Source organism: Motacilla alba, chromosome Z, assembly GCF_015832195.1.
Source record: "Motacilla alba alba isolate MOTALB_02 chromosome Z, Motacilla_alba_V1.0_pri, whole genome shotgun sequence".
In the NCBI taxonomy this organism is placed as follows: domain Eukaryota; kingdom Metazoa; phylum Chordata; class Aves; order Passeriformes; family Motacillidae; genus Motacilla; species Motacilla alba.
In genome coordinates this window covers 28,196,723-28,215,615 of record NC_052046.1, presented here as the reverse complement: position 1 = coordinate 28,215,615, position 18,893 = coordinate 28,196,723, and the positions used below count along the sequence as shown (strand labels likewise).

General features: G+C 36.1%; 1 protein-coding gene across 9 annotated transcripts in view; it reads right to left on the bottom strand.

The window, feature by feature from the left end:
* The window catches only part of MCTP1 (multiple C2 and transmembrane domain containing 1), a 215,661-nt gene that overhangs the window by 140,880 nt on the left and 55,888 nt on the right, over nucleotides 1-18,893 (bottom strand). For 8 of the 9 annotated variants that reach the window (XR_005255499.1, XR_005255497.1, XR_005255498.1 and 5 more), the window contains exons 2-6: nucleotides 18,008-18,122; nucleotides 14,303-14,445; nucleotides 11,522-11,601; nucleotides 10,869-10,974; nucleotides 2,551-2,589 (exon numbers count right to left, since the gene is read on the bottom strand). Coding sequence is in view for 6 of the 9 variants with exons in the window: in XM_038125803.1 (XP_037981731.1) it covers nucleotides 2,551-2,589; nucleotides 10,869-10,974; nucleotides 11,522-11,601; nucleotides 14,303-14,445; nucleotides 18,008-18,122 (483 nt within the window). In the remaining 3 variants the exon portion in view is untranslated. The remainder of the gene's footprint in view (nucleotides 1-2,550; nucleotides 2,590-10,868; nucleotides 10,975-11,521; nucleotides 11,602-14,302; nucleotides 14,446-18,007; nucleotides 18,123-18,893) is intronic. The other variant, XM_038125804.1, reaches the window with a different exon arrangement.

The window sequence follows — 18,893 nt, the reverse complement described above, 5'->3', positions numbered from 1 at the left end:
AAATATGAAACAGAAGAAATTATGTAAGAGAAGAAGACATATTACCTTTTCCTCTAGATTTTACTGGGATGATGTTACTTGAGAGTGCATAGCAGATAAATCTTACATATATTTTTATCGTAATATGTTGGCTAAAACTGCTAAACCACTTGTTTAATCAGTTTGTCCTCAAATTAAAGCATTTACAAAGTTTTGCTGGTGTTTCCTTAATGAGTCATTAATCTAAAAAGATTAACATGAGGTCTGATCATGTTCAGACTCAATTTAGTAGCAATTGTCCCACAGATGTGAAAATGGAAAAAGTAGACGCTTATTCAGCAGAAAGCAATTTTCAGTGAAATGGATGACAGAGCTGTCTCTCCACATGCTTTGGCTAAAAGGTATTGCCTTCACTGAAATAGCTCTGTTTAAATGGTTATAGTCACATAGGAAAACATGAGCTAGGCATGTAGTTCATGAACACAAGTCACAACAAAGTGATCTGCATTGCAACATGCTACAACATTTACAACATTTAACTTCAAGCTACCTATGTTACAAAAAAGGCTTCAAGGACAAACTTTAAAAAGCAAAGAACAGCACCATAACATATAAAAACAAATTAATTTATTAGAGGTGTGCATAAAGTCTAGACAAACCCAAAATTAGGTTCAGGAAATTTTATAATGGTATCTTAAAAAAATTCTAATATTCTGCTTTTTTTTCTCAGCTCTCAGAAGCACAAGACAAACACTTCCTGAAGAAGAATGATCTCAAAAAGGGCACTTTCTCCATTACCTAATAGGGTTATGTACCTACTTTTAGACATCTTTTTTTTTAATCTGCAAATGAAATAAGAGTCTTATTTAATATTGATTACCCTGCACCCCAGAGAACAACAAGTCTTTTGAATGAATTCTTTGTAAACAGAAGATTTTTTAATTTGTTTTGCTGAGAGCAGATCAAGGATTTGGAATGCTAGAACAGACCCACAAGGCAAATTATCTCCTGTGTTTTAACTGGCATACTTCTATATGGAAATCATTAACACAGCAATGCATGTAAGATATTGTACATGCATTACACCTCTAGATTAAAATATTACTTCAGCTCAGACAACCATAGAAAAAATGCAAATTTTAAACCATACATTCACTTTTTGCCAAATATTCTTATGTGCCAGTTTGCAAAAATGCCAACTACTGAATGAAATACTATCCAATGAATGTAACAAAACAGAATAGGGATAAATAACTCACTTGAAGACCTTTAAAGAATTCCCAGCTCTCATGCAGTACTGATCATCCTGAATTATTGAAGCTCACAGTTTTGTCAGTTTGCCATGCAGACAACATGCTACCCAAAATAGTCAGCACATCAGGAGTTAATACATCACTTGCATGATACAAACCAGTTTTACCCCTCAACATTCTCACAGTTCCTGCTTATCTCTTCAGTTTGAGCATCTTAGCTATTTCTCGTAGTTACATGAATCACATGAGAATCAAAAATCTACATATCATCACTTCACCATTATCTTAGTTTCATAAATTTCACAAAGAAAACAGACTGAGTATTGTCCTACATCCCAGAAGCAGACTGTTTGAAAAACCCATCCATAATCCAAGAATTATGAACACAAAGTGCAAATATTTGTCAAATGAGCACCATCTACAACACTGTTTATTAATAACCTCCTATTTTAAGTTGTGCATCAATATTGTAGAAGAGTAAATTAACAAAATCAGTGAATCACCCCACTAGCTATTTTTTTCCCCATTTTAACACCTTTACATGGTAAATTCTATTGATCTCACTAGCTCAAGTCCCTGAAAAATTTTAATTCACTCACTTTGGGCAGTAAATACACTCTTTTTACCAATACAGAGAGAAGAAAAAAGGTAAAAATTGGTTGCATTCCACTACAGTCAAACTCTCAGTCTTTCACTTGTGGAAAACAGCACAGCTCCATTTTCATCACATCCATAACTCCTAAGAGGGGAAAAGCTTGAAGAGCTCTAAAGAGCTCTATGAAGTGGAGTCCACTATGCTCTCATAAGGCCTGGCTACGACTGCCACCTGTGCACAACCAGTGATAGGGGAAATCTGTCTTCAAGAAGCTTCAATGTGAAAACTTTTGCACACAAAACCATGCATCAGTAAGTAAGAGAAGTACATAACAGGAAAATAAAAGATACTCTTTGGCATGAATTCTTTGTTCACATTAACACAAGAAATTGTTTACACTTGAGAAATTAAAGGTTTTAGAAAAGGAATCAGGACACGTTGGCCACTTACAAAAAGTTACTAGATGGCTTCCAGATAGGTTAAAGTGCTGTGACAAAGCTGAAAGGTTTTATTATATTAAAAGCTGAACTATACTGAGATGTTTATTTAATGAAACAAAAAACACTGTCATTAAAACACATTTGGAAGGGCAATAAATCCTGTGACAGAAGTTTCCAGTCCTATATGGCATGCTTGGCAAGAAATCATAGTTGTTCTAAAAAAACCAAACAAAAACCCAACGCCACCAGCTAGAAGACCACATGCTAAAAGTTACAAAGTTACCTTACTTGATCTTTTCCAACTCTTCCTCATTAGCATTGTCTGAAAATAAAATAGAGCATTTTTATTACCTTTTCTATGCAATACAGAAAAGGAGGCCAACAGTCTCAAACAGGGCAATTCACATTAAACCACTACTACAACTGAAGCAGCAACACGTACACTCCAGCAACAGATACACACAAAACTAAAATAAATCCAAAAAGGTAGCAGCCCTGCGCACACCCAGGCATACTTTTCTGGGCGGTATGTGTGTCTCATTCTGGAGACAATGCATTACATAAACTTGTAGGGAAAAAAAGACAGAAAAGACAGAAAGAACTAGATTAAAAAATGAAAATAAATAATTATGCCATGATAGTGATTTCTGACAGATATTTGAATATTTACTTATTATTTCTCAATAATAAAGTACTCCAACCTTTTTGAATACTACTGTTTTACTCACAGGTATAGCCACAAAAGAGAAAACCTGCATGATGCTCCTTTGATGACACAAATCTATTAGAAAATCCTTAAGGTTATCACTGCTTGTTCATTTCACAGCAGTAAAAATAGTTCTTTGGTTTGATAATTACATACATGAAATAGAAAAAAAAATAGTTATATCTGCACTCTTTGAAAAAGCCAAATCTCAGTTTCCCTGTCCCATTACCTAAACAATCTGTAAAACCTTGGCACTGCTAAGAGCCAAAGTATCCACGACAGATTCCTAATCATTAAATAAAAGAGACATTCTGGTCAAGTAGGCTGTGGAAGCTTTATCTGTAAACACAACTGTTGCTTAAAGCATTTATGAGGAAATGCAAAGAAATTAGTTTATACAACTTAATAAGGTTTAGCAGCCTGTTACTGACATTGAGCAAGAATAAATCAAAGACAATTAATTTCTATTGAAACTTTCCCCATAGAAAATAAACATAATTATAATTTTATTAACTATTTCAAAAACACTTGCTTTTTTCAGAAAAAGGAAATAAATTTTGAAATTAAAATATTTTCCTTGCTAGGAAATTAAGTTATATTTTGGTGAAAAAATTCAAATTATAGAAAATGTGTGGGGGGGTTTATTTCTGAAATACACAGAATTTTTCAAATAGACATAGATTTTTTGTGAGAAGAAAAATAACTAGCCACTGAGGAAACTTTTTTAATTATGGACAGTTAAATCCTAGGGTCTCTGCAGTAAGTTAATAACAACTGTAGCACCGTGCCTTTGGAAAATATACTAAATGTTTTATTAAGATGGAGACTGCCATTTAACTCATTTTTCTAGAGAAGCATGTAAGAATTTGACAGCTTGAGGCTCACAGCAGGACCTGAAGAAAATCTGAGTTCCAGGGTGCTGCTGGTTCCAACACAGCACAGCTCTTCCCTTCCTTGTCATTGCTGAATCCTACACAGCTATAGGTCAGAGCACAAACTCAGCTTCACTGCGCTTCAGACCAGACTGTGAGCACGGAACAGAGGAAGTCCTGACAGCTGAATTAACTATACAGGTTTAGATTAGATACTAGGAAGAAATTCTTCACTATGAGGGTGGCGAGGCACTGTAATTTGTCAGCCAAGTTGTGGCTGCCCCATTCCTGCAAGTGTTCCAGGCCAGGTTGGATGGGGCCCTGAGCTACCTGATCTAGTGGAAGAGGTTGAGTGGAACTAAATGATCTTTAAGGTCCATTCCAAACCAAACCACTCTATGACTCTTTCAACTCTGAGGAGTTCAGTTTGTGTAGTAGCTACAGAAAGGTATGACCACCCTTACTGAGTAAATGACGTCATTATCAGCTAAAGCAGGATAAACTGAAGCCATAACAACCATCCTTAAAAGCCAATAAAATAAATATATAACATAGGGCAGATCAGGATGGATGATCTACATGGAACTTATTAATCTGAAAATATTCCATGCCCTGAGTCTATTGCTGGAGTTTTTCTCTATTATGTTAATGTCCCTCTGGCAAATAAATAAATAAACAGTGCAACACATGATTTAAGACAGCAAGCGAACTGACAGCACATTAATGTTAATAGTTTTATATGAAGCAAAAAAGACCCTAAGCATCATTTGAGATAGATTGTTTTAGGAAAAAAACAATGCTTTGAACTTTAATCTCAATAAATAACAATATCCAAGTAGAACTCATATGTTTCCTTTTTTTCCATTTTCTTTGTTTGTTAGGTTGCTGGCAGTGATGAACAGCTGTTCCCAGTCACTGCTGGTACCCAGGCAATGCTTCTTATCAAGCTACCAACTTTGTCATTTCCTATAGCTGAAAACTGCCCATTAAGACCCAGGTAGGGAACAGATGTGGTAGTGAAGAAATGGGTGACATGCAGCTCTGAAGAACTTGCTTATTGCAGGTTTTCCAGTGGTGGAATCTGTGTACTGAACGCTGATGGAAAAAGAGCCAGAAAATCTCACATGCATTGTGGCACACATGACTACATCACCAAACAGAATCTCCAGGAAGTCCATACACAAGCATGAAATCACAAATAGCACACTGTCACACACAGAACCACATGTATCCAAAAGGAAATAATAAACACTGTCAGAATTAAAGTAACAAGACAAGCTTTGTTGGACTAGGTCTAAGAAAAAAAATCAATTTCTACTTTAGACTTCTTTTAAACTGGTCATCAAAAGGAGAAATTAATGAAAAATACAGAAACTACATCATAACCACATTATTTTTATTAATACAGTTAAAATTAACAAATCTTTAGAGCTAATAGGTTTTAATATTTTTATATACACATACTTCTTTCATATTTATTTATTTTACATCTTTTTAGTTTGTACTGGTTAGCTAAACTATCTGTCCTCCCAAACAATAAAACTGGAATGAGGCATTAATGTAAAGGACAAGTAGTGCTGAACAGGACAAAGCAAACACAAATTAATTGTTGGAACTAGTGCTACTTCAACTTACTGCATTAGGCTGGAAATAGATTAAACTTGCCTTAAACACTAAAAACTTTCTAATTTTTATAGTCATATAGAAATAATTCATTAACCAATTTTGATTCACTATTTATGATTTTTCATAAATCACAACAAATCAATTGCCTTTACATGTCAAAAATCAAAAGAATAAGATTTCCAATAACTTTAGATATGCTGTCCTTCTATTTATGTACATAGTTTGAAGAGACATTACAAGATTATTACTTTAAATATTCACATTTTCATGCCTTTAGGACAAGCATCAGGTAGCAAATGGCAAAGATACAGAGAAGACTTTCTAGAAATTTTGATTTGTTTATCTGCCCATACTCTTACAATAGTATTCAATAATTGCAGGCTATTTCTGCATTTTCTTCAAATAAAATAATAATATGTCCTTATTTATTAAACTGGTTTACTGAATCGCTTTATGATTGAAATTATGTCCAATATCTTCTACTGAAAAAACACATCTGTAAACTACTTAAGCACTGCTTTTCACAGTTCATCCGGACTCAAAAATAAATAATCCTCTTTCCTAGTCAGTGTAACATAGTTTTACATACAGTTATATGATTGTATATTTATGTTAATATTCCTACTTGATATCTGAATCCCGAAATATAATATTTTGATCTGAGGAAGTGGGGCTTTCCAGCTGCAACTCTCAAGATCACCTCATCAGTCAGTACACATAAAATCTGAATTTAATCAGAATTTTTTTCAAAAAGATAAGGAAAAATGCTCCTGTGTGGACCAAATATCTCTATCATTTCTTTTCACACCTCAAGTCTTCATCCAAAACAATCTAGTACTGTGTCAAATTGGCTGCTTTTTTTTTTTAAATAATTTGCAATAATACCTCTCTCACAGATAGGTGGCAATATACAACTAGGCCCCTGAATTTGTCCCATTTAACTTCAAACTTGCACTTGGAGTACCTTTTCCTCCAGAAGCATCAATATTTCTTAGGCAGTGCGAGACGATGCATTTTCCTGTAATATAGAGCTACATTATTTTGAAACACCAATAAAATGCTTTGTGAGACCTGTCCTCCAACAACACATCCTCAGAAGACTTTTCCTTTGCCTGCACATCAGTGCATGACCTCCAAAACAGCCTCACTGCAGTTCAGGCAGTGAAAAGATCTCTTTGGAAAGCATAATCCATATCAAAAAGTTACCAAACAACACATCACAAACAGCAAGTCTTGTTTTAAAGGGCTCAATTTGAAGTATGGCTAGAGATCTGCCTAAAATACACTATCAAAACACCATATGGCTTCTGTGGCTGCATGGGAAATCTAACACTTCTTGTTTTAAAGCTGTTCTATTTTTTAATTTCTCTCATGGTCTTAATAAACACTCTCATTTTTAAACATATGGATTTATAGTAACTGCAATTTAAGTACTTCCAAGCAATTTCTGTAATCTTCAGCTTTACAATTTAACACCATTTATGTCTGACAACACACACATCATGTGAAGTGGTAAAGTATTACCCTAATTACATAATTACTAGCAACTCTCAATTGCAAGCAATATAAGAGCTATCACCTGAGCAAAATAAAACCTATTCAGGAGAAAATTAATTTTTGAAATATACGCTATATAGGGATATCAAACCAACAGGATTTAAGGAAATTTGCAATGACAGAAAAACACTGCACCTGATGTGAAGAGACAGTGTATCTGTATCTTCCATGCATCAGTCATTAATGCATACTTAAAAGTGCTCAGGTTTTTTATCTATGTATTTCAAGGACTCTCAAATTACTACTATATAGAGATATCCAAGTAGAAGGGGAGCATCAATCATTCAAACAGCTTGCTACACAGACTGGGAATATGGGAGTTGCTTTTAGTGGTGTTGCACATATGTTGCACATTTTCAAGAGTACATAAGTCTTAACCCTCTAACATAATGTTTGGAAATATATTGACCTCAATCCCTTTCATTTCAATAAAATATCCTCATTATTACAAAACCTTTCAAAACTAGCTAGAGATGACAGTTCAACAGGAGTGATAGATTTTGTAATATACCTGCTCCTTCAAGAGTTAAAAAAGCTAATAAATAAATAAGTACATGTAGTAAGTGAAAAAGCTAATTGTGTCTGGAACTAATAAACCCTTAACACATTAAACATACAGCAATTACATATTAATTTTGTAGGTCATCTTCTCTATATTGTGACACAAATTCTCTGATTTTATTGCAACGTCACCAGAACTGTTCTGTGATCTATATCTTGGGAAGACTGATTTACAATAAATATGAAGCTTCAGATTAGGCATCTGATTCTTAATTGGAATCTTGGGCATTTTCAGACTGAACTTCTATATAATAGTTTAAATGGGAAGAAAATTCGGTGGCTTGAGTTAAATTAAAAAAGCTAATAATGAAATGCGTAATAACAGAAACCCAATTCTTCATCCTATTATAACCAGTCAGTTGGATATCAAAAAATTTGCTAACCAGCAATTCTACAGTCTCCCAATACTTTCAACATTCAGTTGCTAATTTATGAACACCCATATGAAAAACATGTTAAACTGTAGTGTCTTCATTTCACTTTCTCACCTCTAAACTTCTGGAACACTTGGTATAATAGCAGACAACAGGAGGCAGCACAGTAGGTACCCTCTCTGTATGATGAAGAAAGGAAACCGGTGCTGCCTACATACTGGTTTACCACATAAAAGTACAGTGTTTCTGTGTTGCATCATTTAGGATTATGGCAGGATAGTGCCAAAGCAACTTGGAAAAACAGGGCAAGTACCACCTAATTCGGACCTGACTGGTTTTACCCAAATGAAAAAAAAAATCTAAAATTAAATTAATTTCTTAATTTAAGTAACAAAGACTCTTGTGGTGTAAATTTGCAAGACAGAATTCTGAGCTGTATGGACAAATGTATTGCTAAAAAAAAAAGAAAAATACACTCCTTATATAAGCTAGATGCACATTACCACCATATTTCATTATTTTTATTAAGTGCTAACAGAACACCATGAGGAAAATTAACAGAGGATAAAATAATTTCCAAAATTCTACATCTTTGCATTACTACATACCAGACATCTAGTTCCAGTAACTGACTTACTAAGCTATTTAATACTGCCTGGGAGAAAGGTGTAAAAAGAACAGTAGTAGAATCTGCCAGTACTCCGCAGGTATGCAACAGGATGTCTCACACTGCAGCATATAGAAACATACATGTTCTTAGAAAAACCATGAAGCGGACCATATCCATGGACATTTCCATCAGAGTAAGGCTTTTTATTGGCCTCTGCTGCAACCTGTCCCTGATGCAGGGCAAACAAGTTCATTCTTAATGGATTCTTAGGGGTGGATAAACCAAAACGATGTTAAATAAGCAATGTAACAAAGACATTTACTAGAATAAGTGCTTTAAAACCATAACTGGGGGGAGGGTTGGGGGGGGGGGGGAAGTGTAACACTGGAAAAGGCATCTCTACCTGTCTTAGAGTGTATGATAAGAGTATGTAAGAGTAGTAAATTCAAACGAGAAAAAGAAAGAAAAAGAGACAGTAGAAGAAAGAGAAAGATAACACCACCTGTGGCTTCTGTGATGCATGGGTGATTGTGGCCCATGGTTCTGATGCACAGTCCATCGGAGGTGGAGGCCTGCAAAAACTGGGGGTTTGTAACCTTGGCTCTTCTGATAAATGCCCCAATACCTCCTGCATGAGTTCTGGGCATGACGAACAGTCTTCCTGGAAGATTCTGGAAATCTGGCTGTGTGGCAGGTAAGGAGGAGGGTTGAGTGCATGTGTCTCTGTGTTTGAGTGCCTGGACGAAGTTTGTGAGTAAACTGAGTTCTGTGGCTGCACAGTGGTAGCTCAAGTGTGGGAAAGACACTGGCATAAAAAATCCAACAAAACACTGTCCCACTTCCACAGGTTCCACTGCTCAGTGGTGTTTTTTCCTTTAATTGAAAACAGCATGTCTAAAGCAAAATTTAGCTGCAAGGTCCAAATCCTTCCCTACACCCTAGCTGAGGCCAAAGGAACCCATATTATTTTACTTCTCATAGTGAGAATAATCTCTACTATTTCTGCCATAGTTCTACTACTCATCAAAAGTCAAAAATGCTAGTAAATTATTGTCTTAGGTTTGAAAATGCAAGATGTGGCTGGGGATGTATTCTATTGCTATCGCTTAGAGGTGAGGCAGTTATCGTCTGTTAATTGGGCCACCTGTTAAAACCAGGTGGGGCAGTTTTCTTTATCTCTTCCACACCCATCCTCCCTCAGGAGAGATATCTTCTGTTAATGGACCATTGAGTCTCACCACATGACTGATAAAATTACATCATCCCATTGGGAGGTGCTCCACCCAGAGGGAGGAGCCAAGCATTCCTACCTGGATATTATCTGAGATTTAGAACACCTCAAACAGCCTTTTCTCACTGGATTCCCGGAGGAAGACCAAGCCCGTTTATAGCACCACTGGACTTTCAGAAGAAAACTATACCCTTCTACAGGATCACTGCTTTAACAGTACCACATCTGTCACTCCAGGAGGACTGCAGCCAACACCATGACCCACAGGGTGTCAGGTTGTATTCTGACTCTGTCAGTTGTCAGTGTTGTCTTGTATTGATGCATTTTAATTTTTATATTTTCTTTCAATTTTTTTTCCTAATAAAGAACTGTTATTCCTACTCCCATATCTTTGCCTGAGAGCCCCTTAATTTCAAAATTATAATATTTCAGAGGGAGGGGGTTTGCATTTTTCATTCCAAGGGAGGCTCCTGCCGTCCTTAGCAGACACCTGTCTTTTCCAACCAAGGCAATTATACTAGAAAGAATTTGTCACAACTAAGAATATCTAGAAACATGGAAACTATTTTAACTTACAGCTATACAGCTCAGAAAAGTAAGTCTGATGAAGGAATTACAATAAACTTAGAAAATTATACAATTTTGTAATTGAAATGCAAATTCAAAAAATTGAAAAGCATCAAATAATCCTTTAACATTAGCTGCCAAAAAGCAGAAACACCACCTTCTTCAACTTTATATTTCATATGGAATAGGATTCAAATACCCTTATGTAGAAAGAGAAGACTAGATCCAAAAATTTTTAACCAATGGTTTACTGATGTTTGTCCATATTAATCAGCACTATTCACCTACAACTGGCTTTACCTAATCCATCTGAATACCTTCTTATTAACTATGTAAGGGAGGATTCAACTCAGGTGAAATAAGCTATACTATACCTGAAACATCTCTCAGTGTTATCTTAAGAATAAGAAAAGTCAAATTAATCTCTTGTGCTTTATGTCATCCAACCAGAGATCAATGACAGGAGTGATGACATTTACTAAAATACTTAAAATTACCGCTTCTCGCGGGTCTCCTGGAGCCAAGACAACTGACAGGAATATACTTCCCAGATCATGGTCAGGGTAATGAGGATCCTTCAGACTCAAGGTAACATCTGTTTGCCTAGAAGACAAAATCTATGCATTTACTTGGATTTCAGACTCTCAGATAATGAAATTTCTCAGTCATAAGAATTGAAGGCATTTGAATTAATACGAAGCTACTTAGAAAACAGTGGTACAAATTTACCCTATTTCTATTGATAAGTATTTCCGTTGAATGCACATTACAAAATACTTTTACTCTACATTAAGTACTGTATTACATGTATTGAAGTAATTAAATCAAAAATGTAACATTAATGGGTTAAAAACACAAAAAAATTTCAAACATTCGGGTTAATGCTGTGAAAGAAGCTAATATGAAAACAAGATTAACGTGGTTGTAAAGCGAACCCCTCCATAGACACTGTGAAATGTGCATAATCAGCTAATAAATTAATATTCATAATACAATAATTTCTAAAGCAAAAGTGGCTTTCTTTTGTTAGTTTTATGCTGTGTAGGTTTCTATAATTATTTTCTAGCATAAATTTTTACTTACAACTCCACAAACATGGTATAAGCATATAAAAATATCTAACTATTCCAAACGCTTATTTGTGCCATACCTATTTAATTCCAATGATGTGAGATCCAAAAATGCCGAACCAATGAAGTCATCTTGAAGTCCAAAGTCATAATCAAATACCTATGATGCACAAGAGCATTTTTTAGTACTAGAAATACTTCCTTCTTTAGAGCTTTTCTGACTATTCTTGAAACTCTTTTTCCAGAGCTGTAGCTTCATGTCTCTCACTTGTTGAATCAGGACTAGCTGAAAGTAACCTGAAACTTTCTGGCCATAAAATCAAGTCTGAAATTGCTTGTTTATAAATTAGACTGCATCATACAGAGACACTGGTGTATACTACTACTAGACTATGCACATGAATGACAATTTTATAAAAATGAAAGAAATATTTTTATATACATAGACACTGAAAGAAGGAAGATTTAAAAAATTAATAATGCTAAGCAGAATCACCAATTTCTTAAACATTGATTCCTTTATGAATCCTGCAAAGTGGAAGCAGGAAGGCAGCATATGGTTATGAAAAGTGCTTCCACTTTTACTATAACACCTGCATCAGTATTTGAAATAATATAATTTTACCTTTTGAAGGCTATGCAACTTTCAAGGGTTAGAAACATTACAATCTAAGATTAAAACTGAAGGGGTATGTGTAAGGAAATAATGACAATAAATACTTTACTAGGAGAATTCTGCCTCTTAATTTGCTACCTTAAAGAGAATAAATGTACTGACTTCCAGACATGAATCTGGCCAGTACATCAGAAGGTATTACTTGAGATGGGTTATGATTTCCCACGTCCGAAGAAAGAATAGCAAATAATCCAGGGGCAGCTATTGCAGGGAAATAAACAAAAAAGGTGGACAGCAACAAAGAAAAGATGCAACACAAATTAAAAAATCAAAAAAAGGGAAAAGATCAATTATCAAAATCAACTTTTAAGGTAAATTAACTTTTTTTTGTAAATATGAGGTTTTCTGAGTACTAGAACATATCTTCAACTAAGTAAGAGTGAGACGTGTTAATACCTTGTAAGAAGAAAGGAGAAAATTGAGAATATGACAGGACTAGGTTCAAGGTCTTCAACTCTAATATAAGTACTTCTACTATTGTACTACAGAAACTATTCCAGAAGGCAAAACAGTTCATCTTCTACAAATACATTAATATGGAGAGGGTTAAGACAGTAGTAACAGAAATCCTTTGGCCCAAAAGCTACAGCATAGCTGCACAACTCAGTGGGCTGGATACAAGTATGTGAGCACAAGTCTCTCACATGCATCAATCTACCTGAATGTTCACCCTTGGATTTTCTATATCTGTTAGTCATTCCAGTGGGCAAAGAAAACAAATAATGAAATCTCAGTTCATGGTGCAATGTCAAAATTGTTTTCTCCCTCCTTCTCTCCCCCTCTACAAACTACCATGGTAAAAATACCAAGTATTTTTAGCTTAGTAAAATTCAATCATGTCTTAAAATATCTGAATGAGCTGTAAAACTTCACACACTGTGTTCAGAGTACAACCCTGACAGACATACTACTTGACACACTTTTTTTAGGGGAAAAAAATACACATCCTACTGCAGGGCTGATTCTTGGCCTAAATAAACTAAAACAGGTGGCTGCATTGCAAGTCTTTGCATTTTCCTCTCTCTTTCACCTGTTTATTCCTTATGAGTCACTAACCAAAATAAAGGCAGGAAAATGCCTTTTGAGGATTCTGTTTAGCTTTTAAGCTTTTCTAGTAACAATGTAGTTTTGTGAGCAGCATGAAAGATAGTACTGATTAATACTTAAGAGATGTTTAAGTGGCATTGCTCTACTAAAAAAAATCTACAATTTGACATTTCAGTTAAAAATTCTGTCATGAATTTTAGATTAAGACTGATACTGATCTAAAACATCATGTCATTTCAGATCAACTAAGACAATTATATAGGTGAGCCAAGTTTCCATACTTCCCAAAGTATTTTCAATGTATGCATGTTTTATTTTGAATCCTAGGACTACAGTTTTTCTAAATAAATTTTTGGGATCATAATTTTTATGTACTTTGTTTTACACAACTAATAATCACTTTTGCATATAGATCAGGGCCAGAAAAGCACTTTTCTCTTCTGTGAGCATAAAACAATTATCACAGTTGTTCTGGTATTCATTCCAATACCAACATCTAAGAAATACTAGTGGCACTGCTGCTTATTAGTCAGGATATTGCTGGCCACTTTTTGACCTAAACTCAAGCAATCTGTTATTTCAGAGTAATTGGTGCCTCTAATATGACAAAATCATCCTCACCAGTGATTTACTACAGAGAGTTACAATGTAAAAATTGTAAGAGCAAAAAAATGGTATGAAACATAGATGCACACTCACTGTGTTCCAAACAAACAGAAAAATTAGAAAACTGGAAAAACAGGTACATATCTCAATAAATTCTCAAAAACTGACCTCAGCATTGAATTGCTTTTAATGGGACAGGTTATGCTTCGTATAATAATTATGCATTGATATTTCCATAAATAAAATGAGTCATGAAATACAGTTTACTTTCTCTGTTCATCTGCTAAAATCACACTAGAGAAATATAAAACAGTTATGACCTGAAGTAAACAAAAATGCCTGTATTTGCCACTTTTAAAAATGTTGACGTCATCATTCTACAGACAAAACTTAAGTAATTTTCACTCTAACTAATCTGTAGTCTTCACTATTGCACAATAAATTTTCCAGTATACAGAAAATCACAAAACCTGAATTCTTCTAATAAATCTTCTGCTCTAATTTATCAGACATACATAAGCTGGTGTCTTACCTTTATATACAGTGGTTCTCTAAGGTTATCTATAAGAATGTAAGCTTTTTCTTCCCACACAGGATTGAGATTCTTGTGTACTGTTTTACTTCTAAATACTTCTTTTCCTCCAAGTTTGAACTTGACATATGGATCACTTGTTCCTGGTAAAGACACACATATATACTGTTAGTTCTATCTTTGTAATACAGAAAGGAAATGGAGACTAACTACTACTTCTACTACTACTGTTTGACTGCTTCAAACAGAACTAAACTATCTATTCTATAGATAGTCAAATTCAAAACAGCATCAGATGAAAAGAATACTTTATTGTCACAATCTATTACTTTCTGGGGTGTAAATACTCAGTTAATTGACTCCATTAACATCAAATGTGTGCGTGCATCGCTTTCTGTTGTTTGCAATCCATTCTTAAAGTCATACATTAAATACTGGCACTATTTGTTTTAGTTAACAGAATTATGTCCTTTCTAGGGCTAATACATTATCTTAATGCAACAAAAATTAGATTAGAAAGTTAAAATTACTCCTGTAAAATATTAAACTAATTATTTTGTGCCTTTGAAAAGGCACATACTCCACCAACACCACCACTGTGAGTCTTCAACGACTTTACTGTCGTTTCTTTTCCATACAGACTTACTTCCTACAGCACTCACAATGAGAAAATTAAAGTCTGTCCACAAAGCCCTCAACATGCCTTCTGCAACAATCACCTACTCACCAGAGAGCACTGGACAAAGCCTCTTGAAACAACTGATTAACAATTGTGATCAGAAAAACAACCCTGATGGATATAAGTAAAATGTTAAATATGCTATATGAATGCCATATGCATGGGACATGTATGTGGAAGTATCACAAGGACTGAACTACCTGTGAGAGAGGAGTCTCAGGGTGAGTAGGCACAGAGACTTGCAGTCATCCAGGAGTGCATGTGAGACTAAATGACTGAAAACTATCTTAAAATAAACAGTAACTCTAGCTTCAGTTACAACTGCATCTTCACTAAGAGCAGCAAAATTATAAGACAAGACTTCTTTTTTCCTTTAACTTTTAGGGCTTTTCAAGGGACCAGCAGATTTTAGAACTCTGCATTTCTATCCACTGGAAAATACATCCAAAAGAAATAGCTTTTCTTAAAACTGCAACATGCTCTTCTAAACATAAATTAAAACAGTTATGATCAGCATTCTTCGCATTATTTCATCCAGCCACAAGATGTCAGTACTCTTTATCTGAAGTTAATGTCTCCTTGTTTCAAAAAACTACAGCAGTGGAAAATGGTGGTCTCTGGTGTTACATTCATTCACACCTGTAATTCCTGGGGCAGAATTTCAGTGGCACAAAAATGTTTTGTCTAGCACAACTAACTTGTTCCTTGGTTATTCACGCAGTGGTGATGATTCTGAAGTCAAAGATCAGGTATCTAAATTAATTCTGTGTATGGACACTATGTTATGGTGCACCCACCCCCTGCTCCTTGGAACGACTATACAACCTCAGGAATTCTCTTAGGTCTTGACTTCATGTAGACAGTTTGGCAATGAAGCATCCCTTGACTGTACCAGGAATATGGTTAAGGTGGGAGTGGCATTGAGTTGGAAGACAAGAGAGGGAAAAATCAGTCTTTTGCTGACAGCCTTGGAACATCTAAAAGAGGAAAAACAGTTCTAGCTTGTGAGTTGGAAGTGTGGATTGAGAGTGCTGTAAACTAGGTTTAAAGGGAGAAGGGGATAAGACCTTGCTCACTAAAGATGAGCCCAGCAGGGCTCACACCAGCATCAGGGCTGAAATTGATAACACAGCAGAAGACTCCAGTAGGGATAACAAACAGAAGGAATTGGAGGTCATTCTGCAGTAGAAAATCTATAAGACAAGTCACCATTACAGAAACATGGTAGAATGACTTGATTGACCAGTGTGCTGCTGTGGATGTTTAGAAGCTCTTCAGAAGGGTCCGGTGATGAAGAAGAGGTGATAGGATGGCTCTGTATATCACGGAGTGTTTCAGCTGTATACAGCTCAAGGATAGTGATGGTAAGTTTGAGTGCTCAGCCAACAAGGCAGACATCCTGGTGAGAGTGTCTTACAGACCACTCAACCATGATGAAGAGGTGGATGAAACATTGTATAGGTAGCTGGCTGACATTTCCCAATTGCCAGTTCTTGCTCTTGTGACAGATTTTAACTGGATGGATGTCTGCCAGAAACTCAGCACAGTAGAGAGGAGGCAGTCTAGGAGATTCTTGGAGTGTGTGGAATTTCCTGTCACAGCTGGCAAGGGAGCCTACCAGGGCTGAGATAACACTAGATCTGCTCTTTCTGAATAGAGAAGGGATTGGTGAGAGATGCGGTGGTCAGAATACCCATCTTGGGCATAGTGATAAGAGTTTTTAATTCTTGGTGAAGTAAGGAACGGTGAAGTAAGAAACCTCTGCCTTGGACTTCTGCAGGATAAATGTCGGCCTGTTCTGGAATTGGTTCAGAGATTCGGCTGGGAAATAAAGAGGTCCAGGAAGGCTAGACATAGTTTAAGAAGAAAATTTTATAGATGCAGAAGTGAAATGTCCCTATGTGCTGAGAGATGAGCTGTCAGGGAAGCCTCATCAACAGGAAACTTTTGCTGGAACTGAGGGGGAAAAAAACGGGGGGTTTCTGACCTTTGGAAAAAAGGGCAGGCAACTATGGAAGAGTAAAAGGATGTCATTAGGTCATGTAAAGAGAAAATTAGAAAGAAAAAATCTACAAATCAATCTGTCCACTGCTATGAAAGAAAATAAAAAGTGTTTTTATAAATATATTAATGACAAAAGGAGGGCCAAGTAAAACCTCCATCCTTTTTTGAATGCTGGGGGAAACTATCACTAAGGATGAGAAAAAGGCTGAGGTACCTAATGCCTTCTGTGCCTTAGTCTGTAACAGTAAGATCAGTTATTCTCAGAGAAACCAGCCCTTGAGCTGGTAGACAGGGGTGGGGAGCAGAATAAGCATCCTGTAATGCAAGAGGAATTAGTGACTTGTAAGCCATTTGGACAGTCCTAAATCTATAGGACCAGATGCGATTTACCCAGGAGTACCAAGGGAGCTGGCGGAAGAGCTCACCAAGCTGCCCTCTATAATTTATTTATCATCAGGTCCCAGATGACTGGGGATTAGCCAACATGCTGCCCATTCATAAGAAGGGCTGGAAAGTGGATCCAGGGAACTACAGGCCTGTCAGCCTGACCTTAGTACCTTGGCAGGTTATGGATCAGATTCTCTTGAGTGTGATCACATGGTAGATACAGGAGACAATCAGGGGACCAGGCCCAGCCAACAGTGGTTTAAGAAAGGCAGGTTCTGTTTGACCAACCTGATTTCATTTCATGACCAAGTGACCTGCCTGATGGATGATGGAAAGGCTGTGAATGACGGAAAGGTTGTGTACCTGGACTTCAGCAAAGCCTTTGATACTGTCTCCCACAGCATTCTCCTGGAGAATCTGGCAGCTCATTGTCTAGGCAGGTGCCCTCCTCACTGGATTAAGAACTGTTGGGTTGGCTGGGCCCAGAGCATGTGACTGCATGGTATCACATCCAGATGGTGGCCAGTCACTAGTTATGTTCCCCAGGGCATTTTAATTTTAATACACACATACAAATTAACCAAACAAAAATGCAACTTCCCAATTATTAAGGCAGTGTTCACCAGCTCACTTACCTCCGCGGTCCCGTGCAGCTAGATTCTGTCCTCTTCTTAGAGTAACATCCAACTGGTACATTCCAGGATCCCCAGGGGGGAAATCAGCATTACTAGCTCCAAATGAATTTGTTCTCTGGGAAGGAAAAAAAATGCAATAGCTAATGTTACTAAAAGTTTCATGTAAGGTATATGTGTATAACATCATCCTACTGAACTAAGAAAAGGCCACATCCCACTCCCCCACCTCAGGGCTACTACCCAATATCAAGGAATCTGCCCCTTGATATTGGGTAGGAGCTCAATGTAACAGTTTCATCAGTATGACAATTACCAAGATTCCTTTAAAAACAACGCAAAACAAAGCAAAACAAAACAAACAAAAATACAAAAAAGACCCCCACCAAAACAACCAAAAAACCAAACTGGTTGAAAAATAATTCTTTGCTATGAAGTTGGAAATTGATTGTCTTTAAGGTCCCTTCCAACCCCAATTACTTGATGATTTTAAGAATTACAGTTGTAATTGCATTCATATCTAGTCCTGGCCCATTAAAGCAAAATAAGTAAGAAAAACACAAAGCTAGACCTTATAGTAATATTTGGACTAGTCATTACCAGTATCCTCAAATCCTGTGTTGATTCAATAGTTATAATGTATACATTGAATAAACATACATAAATTAAGATTTTGTGCTCCACTGCAGTACTTTGCAAGCTATGTGGGTTTTTTCCACAGAGTTTTAGGTGAAGCTGTGTCAGGAAAATCATCATAAAGACATTAAATGTATCTGTAGTTCTGTATGCCAGGGCAAATATTCTTAGATTAGTTATTTGTATAAAATGTGTCCTAAGGAAATAAAATAAAGGAAGTCAGAATGTAAGAAACTCTCCAACCCTCTGGAGT